The following is a 19,357-nucleotide window of genomic DNA, read 5'->3' as shown; positions in this document are numbered from 1 at the left end:
CTAGATCATTGATTCAATCAAATCATACATCATCCAAGCGAGCGTTCAATTCACATCATACAAACCGCAACAAGGGGATATACTCTGTCCAGAGTACAGAGTAACTACACAGACCTTAACCCAATCCTTTCTCGGGCACTGGATCTGCTTTCCCGAGAAATTCCTTCCCTTCCCTTCCCTTCCCTTTATGAAAGGAAGGGGGAGGGGGGCTTCAGGGACTCAGCACCTTTTCAACCCTCCACCCGGTCTGGCTCTTCACATCCATGACCTGCCTGACCTTGACCGGCGGCAGAGGCCAGCCCAGCGCACCACCTGCGGCTTTGCCACCACCACTACTTGCGCGCAAGTCTACTGTAACCCAGCACTCCCTCCTCTTGGGCGTGCTGCCGGGTAGATCTTCGATTTTGCTCCGAGGGATTGGCTTACCGTATTTTATGAGGGCCGTGTCCCTTGCAATGTGTGCCAGCTGCGCTGAAGTGAGAGGGGTGAGCGGGAACATTCTCGTCTCGGGGATTTTCTTATCTGGTTGCGACGAAGATGATGATGACGTGATTGCGACCGTGTGAGCCTGCGAACGTTGCAGGTGGCTGTAACATATGTACTCGGGCAAGTCCTTGATATTCGCCCTCGCCAGGACGGAGGATGGATGGATAAACACCGCCTTCTCATGTAGAGGGGCGGACGCATGGTCGTGCAGAGGGACTAGCGGGAGATAAGGCACGTCGATCACCCGTCGTGGTTTTAACGGTATGTCTGACGGAGGTTGCGGTGCCTTGTCGTAGCGGATTGCGACTTGATCGAGATAGCCAGATGCCGCGATCGTGTTGATTTGTGCGATCATCGTCTTGCTTGAGGAGATTTTGTTCTTCCGCGACTTCAAGAGTGTTTCACCGGTGATTGTGCTGCGATGATTCATTCGGACCAGGTGTTCCAATTGATCACGCAGTTGAGCGATTTCGGCCATGGCTTTAGGCCGGAGGTAGAGCGATTTGCACAGCACCTCTCTGCTGGGCGGAGAGGTGTCGAGGTAGAGAGATACCGCGGTGAGGAGTTTCATCGCATCGGAGGCTTTGTCGTTTTTGCTCAGCGTCGCGCGAGCACGGCCAAAGTCTTGCCGTAGCTTCTCACGGCGATTATCCTCCTGTTGTTTCTCGATCATGTACACTTCCTTGTCGTCTCCTCCATCATCTTGTTCACGACCAGCTGATGAAACTATTGCCATGCTCTTGTCATCGGTGAGATGGAACTGCGCTTCCGTGACAAAGATTTCGGGCACAGCTAGAGCGGAGACGAGCGCAAGAATATGCCACAGCAGGTTTAGCTCATTAATGCCCGCTACTAAAATCTTGCCCAGGCGAGGTGAGAGTGGATAGATAGACAGTTGTCTCCCCAGATTCGTGATCGATCCGCTAATCGTCAGTGCCCCAAGGTTCTTCAACAACTGCTCGGCTTTGTTCAGAGTCTGGGCAACTGGCGGCGTTGGGAACGGGAAGTCAGCGATAGGTCTTGGATAAGCAAACCCCTTCAACTGCAGGACCACACTCTCGGCGGGTGCCCTTAGGATCTCTGGCTCAGCATGATCTGGGAAGAATTGCTCATATACTGCTGATGAGTATAGCCGCCAACAATGGCCTGGTCCTGTACGGCCTGCACGACCGGCACGTTGCTGTGCACTGGCTTTGCTGATATAGTCGATTTCGAAGCTTTGGACGCCCGTATCGAGATTATACTTACGTTCCTTGCTGCGACCTGTGTCAAAGACATAGCGAATGCCGGGAATGGTTAAACTCGTTTCCGCCACGTTGGTTGCAAGGACGATCAGCCGCGCCCCTTCAGGTGGCGGTTCGAATACCTTTAGTTGTTCAGCGGTGGGCAGTTGTGAGTAGAGGGGGAGAATGTGGATAGAAGTGTATGGATCTTTTGGCTTTGAATGCTCGCGAGCTTGAGCAGGGGCTGCGGCATCTTCCTGTCCGTCCTCATCATCTGAAATATCAAACTCCTTTTCTTCCGCTTCGTCTTCTGAGTGCGTCAAAATCTCCATTTCAAAATCGTCCTGTTCTTCGTCCGGTTTCACGGTACCGAATTCGAAATCCTCGGTTTCGAGTGGCGCTTCGCTCGAAGCAATTTCTACTCGAGGAACGTTTGTCCGTCCCTTGCTACTATTTTCTTGGCCCAGAAGTGCATTCAGTCGATTTGCGACCTGTTTGATTTCGTTTTGACCAGTCAGGAAAACAAGGATGCTGCCCCTGGGAAGTTTCCGGTGACCTCGTCTGACCTTTTCGATCACCTCTTCAACGTAATCTGCTCTTGATCTTAGCGCAAAGTGTGTTGTTACGCGGTGTTGGCGTCCTTCAACCTCGACTATGGGAGGTCGTAGTGACGCAGAGAACAGCTTCTCGTGCAAGAAGTTACTGATGTTGAGTGTAGCAGACATGATGACCAATTTGAGGGGCGTCGGATTTGGATTGAATTTATTCTTCTGCATCCGTGCTGGTACGATTTTGCTTAGCATTCCAATCAGAATGTCAGTGTTGACGCTCCTCTCGTGCGCTTCGTCAACAACTATCACAGAGTATTTCCTCAACAGTAAATCCTCGGAGAGTTCGCGCAGCAAGATGCCGTCTGTCATGAATTTGACAGCGGTGTTCGACGACACGGTACTGTCAAACCTGATCTGATATGACACTTTGTGCCCATGCTGTCCTAGCTCAGTGCTCACCCGCTTAGCCATGCTGACGGCAGCAACGCGACGAGGCTGGGTGATTCCAATCGGGCCTGGAGTTGGTCCCTCCGGTGACCCGTAGCCGGCTTCGAAGAGGAATTGTGGTATTTGTGTAGTTTTCCCGCTTCCAGTATCGCCCTTGACAATTATGACAGGGTTATTATGAATTGCTTCCATGATCTCTTGTTCTCGTTGGAGAATTGGGAGTTGGGATCGAGCCTGTTGTATATCTTCAGGTCGACTAACGTAAACGGCGTAGGCTTTTCGATTGGGTCCAGGATTTGATACCGAAGCCGTCACCGGAGGTTTGGGAGGATGCGTCTCATGATTTGTGGCAGGTTTGAGAACAGGTAAGAGTTGTCCCTCGCTCGTTGTGTAAGATGGTGTGTGCCCTATAGACTGATTTAATTGCTGAGTTGCCCACGCTTTGAAAGCTGATCTCCTTGGTCTAATATTGTCACCATCATCGTCCTCGGTTGCCTCATACATGCTTTCAGTGTCGTCTTCGCGATCCGAATCATCCTCTGCGTCACTCGACGACCCAGAAAATTCCGAAATGGAACCCTTTTCCTCTTCTAGATCCTCGTCTTCTGGATCGTGCTCAACTTCGCTCGGTTCCGAGTCGAAGCCTTCCCAGGGCAGTTCAACCGGGACCGCGTCTCGAGGATGTTTCCGTTTCTTGCTCTTTCGAGACTGTATGATGGGCAATCCATACCCGTCGAGTGCTAACGGGTGCGCAAGACCGCTGCCCTTCACATGAATATGCCCATCAAGTATTCTAGGCTCCTTCGGCATTTTCTCTTCGTCAAAGGCTTCCCTGTGCTCAGCCTCAAAGGAATCCTCGCTGTCGACATCGGAGTTGTCTTCCACCTGAGGGGGTTTCTGTGTCGGACGCTTCTGAGTTGGCCCTGTGTCATTCAGAAACTCGCCATACGTGCGCTTTCCCAATTCCCCGGAGCCTTTTGCAACAGTAGCGTCATACTTCTCCTTCTCTTTCTCCAACTTCTGCAACAGATCTAATGTCTCATCCTTCCTCAACTTGTTCTCAATGTATTTGTCTAATCTCTTTTGTTTCTTTCTTGAGATACTTGGATGCTGACCTCTCAATTCTTCTCTCAATTTTTCCTTTCTGACTTCTCTTTCCACCTTGCTTTGAGGTATTATGATTTCCTGGTTGGACTGATGTAGGGCGGCGTTAGTGGGGGATGGCCCAGCTTGTGCTTGTTGACGGGCGAGCACTTTGTGCTTCCGCTGGCGGGGTACGAAGCGAGGCATTTTACGCCGGGCCCTTGATCTTCGAGGCCATCAAGCCTTTTCCTGTGACAATAACAATTTCACAAAATCCTTCGCATCGCAAGGGATCTGTCTGTGCATCGAAATTATCCCGAAAATCTGGCAGAAAACATGGGCGGTGAAGCTTAAGGCGGTGAAGGACTCAAATACAGTCACGTGGGACTTTTGAATATCAGGTCGTGAAAAGTTCATTTCGCTCTCCCAATTACATGTAGTCTTTAGACGGTATGGGCTTACCGCAGGACTACGGCATAGCAGATATGGATGACACGAAGGTCACAATACCGTTTCCTGCACCTACGAAGCAAGTCGCAGGAGAAGTAAACGGGGTTAAAACTGATGTCATGTACATCTCGTTTGCGGACAAAATCATGATCACAATAACGCAGAATGGCAGGCTAGGCCAATGGGTATATATCCCTCTAGGACTACTGAGCTATCTCCTTGGTGATGTGCTAATATGCGTACAAGGTTACTGTGCCACTCCTGAGTGACAACCCTACTCATTCGGATCCTTACTTCCAAACAAGCCGCTCCGGGGACGACGCCTTACTTCCATCAACTCGCTTTTCGCCGCAAACGCTGCTGGGAGCTGGTAGTTCCGGGCGCGAGGCCATGGGCCAACTATACGCTTCGCAAATTGCTGATGCAATCGTCACCAAGACACCCGACGAAAGTCGTGCTCTCATGCTTGGATTAGGGCTCGCCAAAGTCGAACTTGAGAGGGATGTCTTCCTGCAAATCATTGATCTTGTTCTATCAGTCCTCTAAGGTCTTGAATTTGGAGGATCACGCCCCCATGGCGTCGATCAGACATGGTGATCTAGCATGCCAAATGCGTCTTTCGATGGCTGCACCTGGCACCTCTGAGGACTTCGCAGTCTTTGGAGTGCGGCGTCGGCTGATCTCTTCAACAGACGCGTTAATCTCATACTCCCCATCAACAAGCGCGATGATGCCTAGCTCCGCCACACAAACACCCCCGGGCTCAACGGTGGGGTGCAAAGCACGCTGGAGCACACCAGTCCAAGTGAACCGCTTTGTTAGGTCCAGGGCGATATTATGAGGTTGATGTCGAAGAGCCGGCTGGAGACGAAGGATTAGGCGCAGCGTCTCTTGAGTATGGTTGTGGATTGTGGCTGACAGGGTCGCGAACACCTCGGTCTTGACGACAAAATGTGATTTCCCGATCTGTGACACGGCCGTCTTTCCATTACCGTCGACTTCTTCAGTCTTTTCGTGTGGTCTGACAGCGAATTCAATCTCAACGTGGTCGATTTTGAGCGCATCCACCATACGTGGACTCAATCTGACACCTTTTCTCAAATCGATCTCTCCGTGCCTGACTGAGCCTTCTTCCTGCCATGTGCCCCGTAAGCACTTGAGTAGCTCTTCGCGGTACCAGAAGGACTCTCGGCATGCTGCCTCTGCTTCCACACTCAGCTTAGATGCTGTTACCACAAATTGTTTCTGTGTGTCTAGGTTAGGAATTGGTGCATGAGGGTCTTGGACGAACAGCCGAGGGGCCAACAAAATCACTCGGCTGATATGTCCAGGTTGCAGTGTCTCAGTGACTGAATACGCACCCTCCCAGAGCTGCTCACCGGTAAGAGATTCTGAATTCGACTTTCGAGCTTGGAGTTCAATGTGAAGGGGTTGGGGCCAGACATTCCGAAGATCCAGGGACAAAATGCAATATCGACTTGCATCAGGCTGAGACTGGAGCCAATTGGATAACATGGAAATGCCTGAGATGCCTGAGGAACTGTTGGCGTCTAGCTCCGTTGATTCGTCTGAAGATATACCCGAATTCCAGCTGAAGTCACTGTGGATTGGAAAGATGTTGCATCGTGGTATTTCCACACAGCCGTTGACCGTGACGGAGATCGGAAACCGGATCTGTCTGGTGTAAAAAGTCCCTTTCACTTCTGATGATGGTGACCCAAGATACGCATAATTTACTTGTACAGTAGCGCTCACGAGGCCAGCTCGTCCAAAGATTGTCACTTGGTATGCAATACTTTGGCCAGGCTCCAGAACTTTGGAGGAGTCCTCGTCGCGCTGATCTTTGATATCCACAGCTGGATGCACCGTGAGCTGGTTCTGGATTTCGTACAATTCCGCCGGGTTAAGATCTTTGTTGTTAAGGGCGTCTTGCAGTCTTGCGGTGACCGAGTCCTCTGTCGTTACAAGAACGAAATCTGCTCCCACGGTCTCACTTTCATTGACTAGCATGAGATCAAAAACACGGCTTTCTCCCTCTAGCAGCATAACGGCCGGATTACTCAGACTGCTTGATTTGGCAACCAGTCGAGGTTGAGAGCCAATGACCTGGAGCTTCAGAGGCGTCGCTGCTGGTGGATTCAAGGGGAAGTTTGCATATGTCGTGGACCCTTCATTATCACTCGCCTGCTCTTTTCTGGATCTGACCCTTCCAACAGCATTCTGCTTCGGCATCACTGAAAGTTTCCAATCACCACGGAAAGTGAGGAAGTCTTGTTCGTAGCAGTTGCGTATGGTTGCTCTACAGCCAATAATCTGTAGGTCACCGCTTCCTGTCGCGGTGCCACTGAGTGTGAACATCTGGGTCGAGAAGGGTCCCAGCACGATGCTGTGGCGTGAGGGAGCGAAAGCACATCCTTCACTCAGGAGGCCAATTTCTTCAATTTCAATCTCCACTTCGAGCGGGTTCTGAAGAAGGACAGTAAACACGGCTAGCTCGCCTGCTACTAGGACCGGAGCCGCCGCGACGGATTTGTCTTTCGAGAAAGGATTGTATATGAATGGATCCCGTACCGTTTCGACAAGCCCACTCCCACGTATGGCGAGATCGGTAGGCTTGTGTGCAATTAGTTTCGCAAAAGTACCTTGTTCAAAAACTTGAATATCTCGAACGAGAAAATCATCCCAGTATTCCGCACGGTAGCCCTCTGCACCTAACCGCGAGGCTGCTGAGACGGCACGTTTCACACTGTCGAGTAGGCGTACTTGCTCCTCCGCAGAGACCAATGGAACCTCCTCAGTTGGATGTTTTGGCATGGTGATGATTTGTTTCGCCCCGCGCAGAACATTTGAGGTGAAATGGAGCCCGGCTGGGATATCGGGCAAGGCCTCGCAGACAGTTACACACGTCCGCAGCATTTCTAGCTTCAGCATAACGTCTCCTGAACTATGTTCGATAGCCCATATTCTGAGTCTATCATGGATGCTATTGAGATCAGCAGGTATTCTGTGCGCGACTTCGGGGATTGGTGGCAGAGGAACCCCGTATGCTCCAGCTGCAAGGTTCAACATGGCCCTCGTGCCAACCATCATCTCCGGGAGAATACCCAGAAGTGCAAGAGGCGGAAGCCCGGCAGCAGGATGAACACCGGCCTCGGAAGCCCCGATTTTCCTCGCCTCAATCAGTTTCGGAACGAATTGCTGCATCAACTGTTTGATATAGAAGGCGTGTTTGCGATCTAATCCCAGCATCGACAGACTGGCGGCAATTGCAACCAAGATACTCGTATGGTGCGATAAATTTCTGCTCGATTGAGCTTCTTGAAGTGTCTCGATCAGAATATTGGCAAGCCCAGCTTTAGAGATCGCAACAGGCTCTCCATCGGTATGCACGGACTGCTCAGATACGATACTGTCACCTGCCACAATCTGATTCAAACCATGTCTGTTTAGCACACCTCCGGCGCGCTTGACAAAAATCAGCATGTTCACAAGTCTGACGCGGCATTCCCTCAAGACATCTTGCAATGACCCGCCCAGGTCCAAATTCGCCACTTTGGCGTAGAGTTCGAGGACGGTTTCAACCATTGGTGGTAGTAACTGAGCTAATATCTTCAGTGAGTCGCCTGACCGCGGCGCAACTTCAGCTTGAAATGTACCGCTTCTGTTAGGCAGAGAACGACAGACTTGTGGTACAGTGAAACTGAGGCCGGACCAAGATAATAGAAGCATGCAGATAAGGAGATTTTCAAGAGCCTTTGCATGCCAGAGATGGTCGTGGCCGCTTTGTGCAATGGAAGCTCCCTCAGAGAGGACGCTCATTGCGTCAGTCCAAAAGCCACATTGCAGCCAGAACATGCCTTGAATGACGTTGAATCGCCCCCTTGACGTATCGCTCTCAACAGTTGTTAGCAGCTGTCTGCAAATGACGCCAGGGTAACAATACCTGCTGCTCTGAACCGTTGGAAGTCTGCATCGGGCTTGGAAACCTTGTAACTACAGGAGTTGAGCTTCTCTCTGCTTGGGCTGGGGTTGTGCCGGTGCGTCGAGGAGTTTGCGAGCCCGCACCTGGCACCATGCTGATTGGCTGGTCCTTTAAGTCATTAAGAATGAGTTTGACGCCGTCCAGCAATTGCCGCGAAAGATTGGCCAAAATTGCTCTGGCGGTATTCTCAGCTTCGGAATCTGGCATGCTGAGAACATCATCGCCAAGAGGACTGATAGCTTCTGTGCCACAATAAACGAGGCAACGGACGACGAGTCCAGGTTGTGAGGTCAGATGCTCGCTAAAACTGACTCTGATAGAGTCAAGAGTTGCCGAGATGTTGTCCTGGGCCACGCCATTTGCTTCTGAGGCATCGGCAGGCACATTTGAAACTCTTTCGCCGTCAATCAGCCCCAGGAGCATCTGGCACCGCGTGTTCGTTTCGAAAGGGAAAAGATGCGGCCGCCTGGTGTCTTGATTGGCTGAAATATCATACAAGATACAGCCATCTCCTGCCCGTGATGTTTCCGCAACTGCCGCCCAATAATGAGTGTTACAAACGTTTCAGCAAGGGCCCGTTGGGCGTACCTTGGGCAGATGAAGAAGATTCCACCACCTCCCGTTCGGCTGTCGCAGCGTTCTGCAAATATTTGATGAATTTCTGGAAGCGATCTGGTGTTATCGGCCCAGCTGGGACACATAACACGTTGACTCTTGCGAGAGCTGTGGGTAGAAAGGGATTATAGCCCATGATGACATGGTGACCGCGGTTGAAATCGACACGTTGCGACTTGCTTCAACGAGGCATAGGGCGAAATGAACAGGTCGAGGTTCAGCAGCTCGGTCATCAATGGCGACAGTTGAGAAGGCATTGCATGAAGAGAAACAAAAGGGCGGACAGCAAACGAGGTTGATAGGCTTAGGTAAGCAGCAAACTCTGTCACGTGCTGTGGCGGAGGCACTGGCTGCCCGCCGGTGTACCCAGTAGGTGCTGTGGCGCCCGGGGCAAGGGGTTAGTGAGGCGCAATGCCCTGACAACAACGACGTCAGCCTTGTGGCAGCCTCGCGACTTTGTGCCCTCCTGCATGAGCGCTCAACAAATCAGCCGCTATTTGTTTCTCCATTCTTCTTTGCCTTTCGCACGTATTCTCCTTCTGTATCGCTCATTCGCACCCGGGGCCTTATCCCTCTTCAATCTATTCCTGAGAGCCCTCTTCCATGTGGATCAACCATTCACGTCGATGATATCCCTCGCCACCAAGGCTTGTAAGCCTTAATTCCAAAGCGAATTCCCTTGTCCCAGCTCCGCCGTTTGTCCCAGAATAACACGCCTGCACAGGCAGTTGAGATAAGTGGCAGCAGAATGGATTTCGACGCCCTTCGTGCACGTACGCTGCGCTCTGGCGCAGATGAAGAGGCAGTAACAGTCAATACAAGGGCCTTGATAGACAAAGTACTGGCCAGATACTCTGGAGAATGGACCGTCCTGCGGGAATTGCTACAAAACGCCGCAGACGCTTCGGCAACAAAGATCACAATCAAGTTCGAGACCCTCCCGTCAGCCACCGTCCCTGTGCCCGCTGATTCCTCACCGTCGAATCTTTTGAAGCACACGGTCCTACATCATACACTGAAGAGACTGGTCGTCACAAACAATGGCCAGCCTTTCAGCGAGAACGATTGGAATAGGCTGAAGCGAATTGCAGAAGGAAACCCAGATGAGACCAAAATTGGTGCGTTTGGTGTTGGGTTTTATTCGACCTTCGCAGATTGCGAGAATCCTTTCGTCTCCTCGGGACAGGAGGCAATGGCATTTTTCTGGAAGAACAATTCGCTGTTCACGAGACGGTTACAGCTACCGGATTCCGAAACTTCTTCGGATACGAACTTCGTCCTAGACTACCGGGATATCACGTCCCCAGTCCCTCCGTTACTCCCTCTCTCACAGTTCCTAGCGAACAGTCTCACATTTGTTGGACTGGAGAATATAGAGCTTTGGCTTGACGAGTGGAATCTCCTCTCGCTGCAAAAGAAGACATCCCCAAGTTATGATGTGCCAATTCCCCGTGATATTGAGCCCAAAACGAGCGAGGGCTTCATGAAGATTACCAAGGTTTCAAAAGAAATTGCCCAGATAGATGGCCATTGGATGAGTGTCGTTGGCTGGAAAGCCAAAAAGGACACAGTCCGGTCAACTGAGAAAGACTCCGGGCCATCTCTTCGCAAATTCTTCTCGCGATTAGCAGGAACTGTGCAGGAGGAGAGCCAGGCGGAAGTCAGACCTGACCGTTCAGTCGAGCTAGATTCTTTGGCGACGAAAGTGTCTGCCACGGTTTTCCTTAATGTGAACACAGCGAGCATCAAGACATTTACCGGTCAAAAATTCAATGAGGAGCTGGAGCGAGCAACCAAGAAACCACCTCCAAAAACCACAAAACTCGCCATCCTGACGGCCCCATATATTGAAGATGCCAGCCTAGCCAAGGCGTCTGTTGCTGGTGATGTCTTTGGAACGGTTCTTCCAAGCAGAGGGGGAAAGATATTCATAGGCTTTCCCACACATCAGACGACCGGACTGAGTGCGCACATTTCGGCACCTTCGGTCATTCCAACAGTCGAACGTGAGGCTATCGATCTGAATGCCAGATATGTGAGGACGTGGAATGCGGAAATGCTTCGTGCTGCTGGCATTGTCTGTCGGATTGCATGGTCCTGTGAGATGCAAGAACTCAAGGAAAAGACCCTGCGAGAAGCCAACGGCAAATCAAAGATCCGCATGGAAGAAGTCAGTCCATTCTTGGACGAGGCGATCACGACGTTCAAGAATTTCACCTTCAGAGAGTCCACTCCTTCGTCTTCGATAGGCCAGCTCCTGGAAGATGCATTCTGGACATGCAGCAAGAAAGCAGCTATTGAGGTGGTTTCTACATGCGGAGTACTTCTTACACATGACGTTCGTATTGCCCCGAAAGACATGAGCTTCATGGAGGGTATTCCAATCTTGCCTGAGAAACTGGCCTCTGAAGCCAAAGTTTTGGTGTCTAAGCTGGTCGACTTTGGTCTCCTGACCGAAGTGACAGTGACTGACATCAAATCTGCGCTTGAATCGAGCCCTCTAACCACACCACAAGTGTCCGAATTCCTTGGTTGGCTCACAAAACAAGCAACGAATGGAAATCTTGACAAGTCTACAATCTCAAGTCTGCTGGCTGTTGCTGTGGCAAATGATGACAACCCAGAGGAAAACGGAAGTCCCTTGCTTCAGCTTGGAGAAATTCGCCATTTTCTGAATCCTAGCAGAACACCTGTCGATTTCCCGGTCCCGTCGTCAGTGATGCCCTTCAAGTTCACGAAGAGCATGAGCAAACACGAGCTGGAGAGTCTCGGATGGGAGGAGCTTCAGTTGGTGACATGGGTACGCTGGCTCATCACTCAGTCTGGAAATCGCCAAATACTTGCCGAAAACCAGGACATTACGAAGTCTGCAGAATTCAGCTCGCAGGTTTTGCCTTTACTCTCGAAACATTTTGATTCACTCAGCCAACCTTTAAAGACATCCTTGGTGGAATTACTCGCCAAGCATACAGTCATCCCCACGAAATTCGGGATGAGAAAGCCAAGTGACGCCTACTTTCCAAGTGTCAGGCTATTTGATGATCTGGCAACAATTGAAGGGCTAGGAAATGTCAAGGATAAATTCTTACTCGGCCTGGGTGTTCGCAAGACAGTGGAGCTAGGAGTGGTGTTCGAGCGCCTTTTGGCACTGGAGCCCAAGTCTGCCAAACCTGTGAGCAGTACCAACCCACAGTGGAGTCACGTCGATCTGATCAAATATCTTGCGTCTGTACACCATGATATCCCCGCAGCCGACATCCACAAACTCAGAAGTACCCCGATATGTCCTATGCAACTCAAAGGCAAAAACGGTGGCGAGTCCACAGAGCGGTACAAAGTAAGCGAGTTGTTCGAGCCACGACACGACCTGCGCGATCTCGGACTCCCAGTCTTAGCTTGGCCAGGGCCCTATCGGAGCAATACTCCAGAAGCAAAATTCTTGAATGCTCTCGGCCTTCGAACTACCCCTCTAGTCGGGGAACTCATTCAGATTATAGCCGATGCGGGCAAGCAAGGACCTAAGTACGATCTCGACCACCGAGACAGAGCCTTGGCTTATTTCTTATCACACCATCACGCTCATGGATATGGCTTGTTCGATTATCAAAGCATTAAGCTACCTTTCTTGCCGCTCGAGAACAAGCCCGATCAGCTTGCCACTCCCACACAGTGCTTTGCAAACGAGGGAGCTGCTCTGCTCGGTTTCGATATTTTGAAAAGCGACTGGATACCCCATGCGACCAAGTTCGGCGTTAGAGAGCATCCGCCGATGGATCTTTGCATCAATATCCTTTCCAAACGGCCACCAGTCACTGCCAGTGACGCTCAGGCTATCTTTACATATTTCGCCGGCCGGCTAGTAGAGATCAATATCAATCATGTCTCAAGGCTGATCGACACGAACTTCATCCCCATCTTCGTCAAGGACAAGGAGAAGTCGGCGCCAAAAATTCACGCGTCACCTCGAAATTGCTTTTTGGGCGAAAGTGAAGCTTTCAGTGAGATCTTTAATTACGTCGATTTTGGCGCTGATGCGAACTCATTCCTTATCAAATGTGGCTCGAAGCAAGAGCCTTCTAAATTGGAGATTGCGCAAATACTCGTGAAGGAGCCCGCGCGGATTTCTGCAACGTTCTGCAGTGCTGAAAAGTACATGGCATTGCTCCGGAGCATGGCCGAAGGCGCCAAAATCCTGAAGAGGAACAAGGAGCTTTGGGCAGAGATGAAGAAGGCACCATTCCTCCTTGCAAGCAGAGAACTCCCGCCTCCGGCATCATCGGCAGAAAAGCATGCGGGCTGTGTCGATGAAACCGATAATCTTGACGAGGAAGAGGTCCAGGGTATTCGCGAATTTCAACTATGCAGTGCCGACGATGCTATCATCATTGACGATTACATTAATTACAACCTTTTCAAGGCCAGCATACTCGCGGCACCCCAGGAAGAAAGTCTCGAAGACTTTTACTTTGCTCTCGGATCTCCATTGCTTAGCTCTCTAGTCGAGGAAGCCGCTCGCCATGGCCCTAGGGCGGAGGATCAAAAGCCCGCACAGAAGTTACAGAAACAGATATTGGAAAGATCGACACTCTTTCTACATGAGCAGCCCCCGGACAATATCAAGCATGATGCAAAGTGGCTAGAAAAGAATCTGCAGGTTCAGCTCGTCTCATCAATTTCTCTGAGAAGATCATTGCGAGGAAGAAATGTCACTCACACAGAAAAGCGCTCTGCGGTTATCACAGCAGTCAATAGAGAATACACCTTGTGGATCACGGGTGCCAGACCAGATCTCTATCAAGTCAGCCAGGCTTTAGTCCATATCTTGCTAACGAGACCAAAATTGCATTCTGCACTCACCCTCGAAATGCTACTGAAGACCGACTTGCTTGAGCTCCGCGCTCGAGGCTTCAATGTCTCTCGTATTCTACGACAAAAGGCGGCCGAGAATCGGCTGGCCGAGAGTAAGAGACAACAAGAACTTGAGGGGCAACAGAAGAGGATTGAAGAGGAGCAGAAGGCGTGGCTAATATCCCAAGAACAGGCTGCGAAGGATAGAGCTCCACTCAGTCACGTCCCAGGTGGGTTCCCAGATTCACCGGATAGCAAAGCACCGACAGCACCAGAACCCAGCACCTCCGTCACGATCGGCAGCGAGGAGGTACGGAGACATGGACGTAATCTGTTCTCCAATCTTTCGCGTCAACTTGGACTTGGCAACAATCGTCACATTCAACAGATGCTAGGCCGTAATGACGATGAGCCTCCAGGGGCCACAAGCGGTGAGACAGCAGACCCTCCTCCACCTTATCAATACGACCAGCGGAGTGGTCAGACCAAGTCGACCGGCTCACCAGTTACCGCTCCTCACCAACTGCGGGAGAATCTCCTCACGGCCATTAAAAAGTCCCGTGCGCACAATTCCTCAGAGTTGTTCAGTCGCGGAGAAACCAATGTTCTCCAGGAGACCAAATCATACTGCGACGAGCACCCTGCCCATGATCTTACTTTCGTTGCTGAGATCAAGGACGGCATCCAATGCTTTCTCTCCCCTTCATCTGTGACCAATTCATCACAGTTCCTCCAGCAACACTCCGCTGGCTTAACTGCGTTTGCCAGCCTCATCAAGTCCGTGGGAGAAGTGTTTTCCTTGAACCCGCGCACACTTAATATTTTCTTCGAAACCTCCGGGAAGACCATCGGCTTCAACAGAAACGGAAGCATATTCTGCAATTATCGGTATTTCGAACAATTGCATCAACGAAGCATGGTACCAACGGGAAAAGATGGGTATAGTGAGGCGTTTGTCTACTGGTGGGTAATTTTGTGCCATGAACTGGCGCACAATCTCGTGGCGGATCATAGTTCTGATCATAGTTATTATACCGAAGGTTTCGTGGCACAATACTTCACCAAGGTCGTGAAGGTTTTGGGGCAGGCTCAGGGACAAGGGCTGGCGCAGCGGAGCACCCATACAGAGGCCCCTCTTGTCGAGATTTGAAAAGACGGTTTGGAGGAGGGCCATTTGGGCAGGTTCTTTGGTTCAGCATGGGAGTTTCCAGCTCCCATGAGTACTGGGCGAGGTATTTCCCTCGGGTCGGTAAGAGCGATGGATTACTTGTTTTGTTATTGGTGCAGGAACTAGACAAAGGAACGACCCTCGTCCGAATGTTGGAGGGAAGAGAAGATGGACTGACTGAAACGTCCATCAAATCGCCGCAAACATTCGGACGTGTAAATGTATGCAGAAGACTAAAATCGGCAATAGGAAGTACATATTCCCCTCCATGCAAGGTAGAAAGGGGTACGCAGAGTCTAGCCGTACCAACGATGCCAATTATCTCTTTTATTCTTATAACGCTTCAATCAAGGATTTAAGATCCCACTAATCCTGTGTGGATGGGTATATATTCAGCATGGTACTTGGTATCACGCATGGATGGAAGGCGTGTCTAGGTACGAGTACTCCGTATATTCAGAAGTCGCAATAACGCAGCCCCACGCCCCAGAGCACCGGCCCGGTTTCTTACTTCCGCGCAAGCATCTCGCGCTGCAGCACCGCGAACCAGGCGTCTTCGGTCTCAACCCACCTCTGGACAGCGAGCGGTGTCTCCTGGATCTCGTCCAGGGTGATGCCGGCATCCAGCCAGCTCTGGTGGAAGGCGTCTCCGGGCTTCAGCTAGCCGGCCGCGCGCCAGGCCAACCATTTCCTGGTTTCCGGACCTGAGAACACCATGGTCCCCGCGCCGGTGCGGACCTTGCCGCCGTCGACGTCGGCGTAGGGGAGCCGTTCCAGGACGTTTGCTTCCTGGAAGACCACAGACCCCGCCCCCTTACTTGAGACGCCCGCTTCAGCTGCCACCGTCCTAGCCTTCTGCAGAACGTCGGGTGAGATGCGGATGCCCACCGTTGCGCCTTCGCCGGCGTACTTGGTCAGGCCCGTCGTGATGGAACCGGGGCCGCAGCCAACGCCGAGGATGTGGTCTGTCTTCTTGATGTGTGGCAGCAGGAAGGCGGCGTCCGACTCGGCCGTGCGCGTCAGGTGCGTCGCCACGGTATAGTTGGAGTGGCCCTGTGTGTAATTGTTGTTCGGGTTACTTTCTTTGTTGTACCATATTTCGCCAAACCTCTCGTTCTGGGCCTCTTTTCTCTTTCTTCGGCTCTTGTGCAGGGAGGCCCAATATCTTTGCAAAGTTTCCATTCTACCCGCAATTTATATCCTGTCTGGCCTGCCTTCGAACTGCTAAACGAGAACCTGTCCCGAGGTTGTGCGCCTGGAGATACAGGCTTGGGACCCGAGGAGCACAGTCCCTGCAGAAAGTCTGGGCCGGTCCAGACTGTGTAGTGGGCTGTATTGTAGGTGTAAGACCAATGAAGCTTGAACCGCTGCATCCCCTTGCGGTGGGAAGATTTTCTCTGCTAGACTCCCGTAACAGGCCAAATATTGGCGGGTCTTATTCCTGGATCTTTCCTTTACCAGATTGTTGAAATGAAACCGTTCCCTGTTCTGTAGTCCGTGTTGAATGGATAAGATAACCAGTATATCGTCCTCACACCATGCTCCTGTAGTACTTGCTCCGTATTTGTTGAAATTGTTACCCCGATGGTCCGTTGAGAATGTCGACTGTCTCCTCCAAATTGTGCCAAAATATAGATCCCTATCCTATGAAGTCACGGAATCCTTCCAATGGTGACTCCAGCACTTGTCATGTTGAACGTTGCCAAATGCTCTGCGGAGACAGTATTTCACAAGCCTCTCCCTCTTCCAACACAACCGATGTTGAAGCCCCACGCCAATATCGCACCCTCTGAGCCGTTGACGAAAGATCTGTAAGGGGTGTACACCCGAATCATCAATCCACCTGAAAGCCTCTCAAAACACTATCCAGCTTGGTCACCATCTCCTCCCATTCCTGCTCCTCGTCGCTGAGCACTGTAATCGCTCCACCGGCACCAATTCGCCACTTCTGCCATTCTTGGCCAGTACTCGGATCCTTCTCTCTCTCGTCATCATTAGAGAACGCAGTGCGTATACACACCGACCAAGCGCCATTGCCACCGACATCCATATATCCAATTGCTCCAGAGTAAACGCCACGTTCTCTCTGTTCCAGCCCGTGGAGGATCTCACAGGACCGCTTCTTTGGGGCGCCCGTCATACTTCCTGGTGGGAGCGTGCGCGTAAGTGCTCTCACACCGTATCTGGCCATTGCCCTCGCGTATTCATCAGACTTCCGATCCGTTTCGGGAGGCAATGGAACGTGGGCGCGAATGTGTGAGACGAGCGAAAAGACGGTTTCTGACTCAACCACGTCGCATAATTTCACCACTTCAACTTTCGCGTGGCGACCCACGGTGCTGTATAGGTCATGTCGGATAAGGTCCGCGATCATGAGATTCTCGGCGCTTTCCTTCGCAGAGGACAAGATTGCAGTGGCCTTGGCGAGCGTCATCTCCGGGGTTTTTTTAACAGTTCCTTTCATGGGGATCATGTCGATGCCGCCATCTTTAGAGGACCAGGAGAGGAATTGCTCCGGGGAGGAGGACAGGATGGTGATTTTACTGAGACGGACAAACGAAGCAAAGGGAACAGGGTTATGTTGTTGAATGTTGTTGTAAAGTAGCCAGGAGGCCTCGGGGGTAACGGGTGTCTTGACAGTTGCTTCTGTGGTGAGACATAATTCGTAAGAGTTGCCGGCGAGAAGTTCAGACTGACATGCCCGAATGCGCGAAATATATGTGTCGTGATCTGGGAGGGTGAAATTCGCGGGGGACAGAATTTGGTGCAATTTGCTGGTCTCTGGTCGGTTCGAAACCAATGTATTGGACACAGATGTGTCACTTAGCACACTAACCATTTCATCAACCCAAGAGCCGTCATTATCTCGTATAGATTGCACGTAAGCCATCCCGGTATGATGGTCGACGACAATACTGCGCTCCACCCAAAGGAGACTGATCTCTGGCAAAGAGATTGGTGACTGAATCTGCTCTGGAACATCAAGATGCAATGACGCCGTCCCGAGTTCATATGACATGAAACCCATGAACCCGCCCCTGAATGGGATTTCAGATGTACCATCTTCTTGAAAACTTTTGCTAGAAAGGAAGGATTCTAGGTTTTCAATCACATGTTCCCGAGAAAGCATGACGCTGGTAGGAGGGCTGGAGCCTTGCGTCAAGGTAATGCGTCCTCCAGCGTATTCTAAATGCAAACCGGATTCATCAGGGAAGGCGTATATGCTGTACTTGCCCCTTTTGGTAGACTCTAGCATCACAGAAGCGTTTGGCGGTGATCTTTGGTGGCACAGACTTGCAACGATACCGCTCCCACGCGGTATAAGTATGGACCTGCGGCTTATGCCGCCATTGCAAGTCTTTGAGAGAGATTCAAGTTCTCTAGACAGGGCGGTGCTTTCGCAGGGATGCGTCACTTGCGCGACCTTGGGAGAGGTTGCCCGTGGGGCAGAAACGAGATGTCGAAATGCTGAGTTGTGCTTTCTCGTGGCGTCCCACCATTGTTTGATTACGACGTGACAACTTGAACTGGACTTGCATGATTCAGGGTGGAATTGGAAGCCGCGAAACGGAAAGAGCTTGTGTCTGGCGGCCATGACCCAATCATCTTTATCCCAGGCTAGGACTTCCAGATTATTGCAGGTCTGATGTTCTTGCGGCTCATTCGGAGGCTCAAAGGGGGTAGACACCCTAGATGGCAGGCTCCGCAGAGATGATGTGCTCTCGCTGGAGGCAGATGAACTCGGACGACTCGGAGTCCCATCCCGCTTGAAGTCACTTAGGCGGACCCCCAGGCTATTGTAATTCGTGGCAATGATGCTTCCGGAACGGCAGAATATGTCTCTATCTCCATGGTATATCTCCTTAGGGTGTCCATGACAAGGCAGGCCCAATCGCACGACAGGAACCCCATTTTGAACGCATAGACTCTGGAAACCTAAGCATATGCCGAGCACCGGAATGTTGTCTTCCGAGGCACAAGCCCAGACTTGGTTGAACAGACCGACATCAGATTCATTTTGGGGATTTCCAGGCCCAGGACCGAGGACTATGGCGTCGAAACTGGCAAAGAATGTCCGAGGGGACTGCTTGAACTGAGCCGGAATATCACAATCGATCCTCACCAGTGTCACCTCGACCCGGAGCTGCTCATGAAGAAGAGCAGCTATGTTCTCTGCAAACGAGTCGTAGGCATCGACAAAGAGAATTGACCCTTGAGGTGTCATCGAAGCTGCCAGCGTTAATCTGACGAGTTTGCGGGATTCCTCCTCTTCCTAGCAAGAACGATTGTGGGCGGAACGGTTACAGACCCAGACCAGAGACGCCCAAAGATCCCGTCAACAATGCAGAAACAAATAAGTGAGAAAGACCTACCTCCCGCTGTAATATACGAAAATAACCGTCGGAAGACCCTGGCATATTCCCAGTCTCGAGTCATCCCGGAAAAGTTTCGTGCAGAGGGGAGAGATTTCGGGAGCGAATGAAAATGTTTTGCCGGAGGCGTC

General features: G+C 51.3%; 6 protein-coding genes across 6 annotated transcripts; 2 read left to right on the top strand and 4 right to left on the bottom strand.

The window, feature by feature from the left end:
• Window positions 1-211: 211 nt before the first annotated feature.
• A1O5_04939 (uncharacterized protein) lies at window positions 212-3,997 on the bottom strand (the record flags this gene model as incomplete). Its single annotated transcript, XM_007745543.1, has 1 exon — window positions 212-3,997. The coding sequence occupies one exon, from the start codon at window positions 3,995-3,997 to the stop codon at window positions 212-214; it is 3,786 nt and encodes a 1,261-aa protein (XP_007743733.1).
• A 245-nt stretch (window positions 3,998-4,242) lies between these two features.
• On the top strand, window positions 4,243-4,786 carry A1O5_04938 (uncharacterized protein; the record flags this gene model as incomplete). The annotated part of the gene is made up of 2 exons (XM_007745542.1): window positions 4,243-4,425; window positions 4,487-4,786. 2 exons carry the CDS (start codon window positions 4,243-4,245, stop codon window positions 4,784-4,786), a joined length of 483 nt encoding a protein of 160 aa, XP_007743732.1.
• An 18-nt stretch (window positions 4,787-4,804) lies between these two features.
• A1O5_04937 (uncharacterized protein) lies at window positions 4,805-8,973 on the bottom strand (the record flags this gene model as incomplete). Its single annotated transcript, XM_007745541.1, has 3 exons — window positions 4,805-8,134; window positions 8,184-8,755; window positions 8,811-8,973. The coding sequence occupies 3 exons, from the start codon at window positions 8,971-8,973 to the stop codon at window positions 4,805-4,807; spliced, it is 4,065 nt and encodes a 1,354-aa protein (XP_007743731.1).
• A 612-nt stretch (window positions 8,974-9,585) lies between these two features.
• A1O5_04936 (uncharacterized protein) lies at window positions 9,586-14,835 on the top strand (the record flags this gene model as incomplete). Its single annotated transcript, XM_007745540.1, has 1 exon — window positions 9,586-14,835. One exon carries the CDS (start codon window positions 9,586-9,588, stop codon window positions 14,833-14,835), a length of 5,250 nt encoding a protein of 1,749 aa, XP_007743730.1.
• Window positions 14,836-15,513: 678 nt separating this feature from the next.
• On the bottom strand, window positions 15,514-16,035 carry A1O5_04935 (uncharacterized protein; the record flags this gene model as incomplete). Its single annotated transcript, XM_007745539.1, has 1 exon — window positions 15,514-16,035. The coding sequence occupies one exon, from the start codon at window positions 16,033-16,035 to the stop codon at window positions 15,514-15,516; it is 522 nt and encodes a 173-aa protein (XP_007743729.1).
• A 652-nt stretch (window positions 16,036-16,687) lies between these two features.
• Window positions 16,688-19,078, bottom strand: A1O5_04934 (aminodeoxychorismate synthase; the record flags this gene model as incomplete). The annotated part of the gene is made up of 1 exon (XM_007745538.1): window positions 16,688-19,078. The coding sequence occupies one exon, from the start codon at window positions 19,076-19,078 to the stop codon at window positions 16,688-16,690; it is 2,391 nt and encodes a 796-aa protein (XP_007743728.1).
• Between the last annotated feature and the right edge of the window lie 279 nt (window positions 19,079-19,357).

This window comes from Cladophialophora psammophila (assembly GCF_000585535.1).
Source record: "Cladophialophora psammophila CBS 110553 chromosome Unknown aczJe-supercont1.6, whole genome shotgun sequence".
NCBI classification, from domain to species: domain Eukaryota; kingdom Fungi; phylum Ascomycota; class Eurotiomycetes; order Chaetothyriales; family Herpotrichiellaceae; genus Cladophialophora; species Cladophialophora psammophila.
This window is presented reverse-complemented; position numbering and strand designations above follow the sequence as displayed.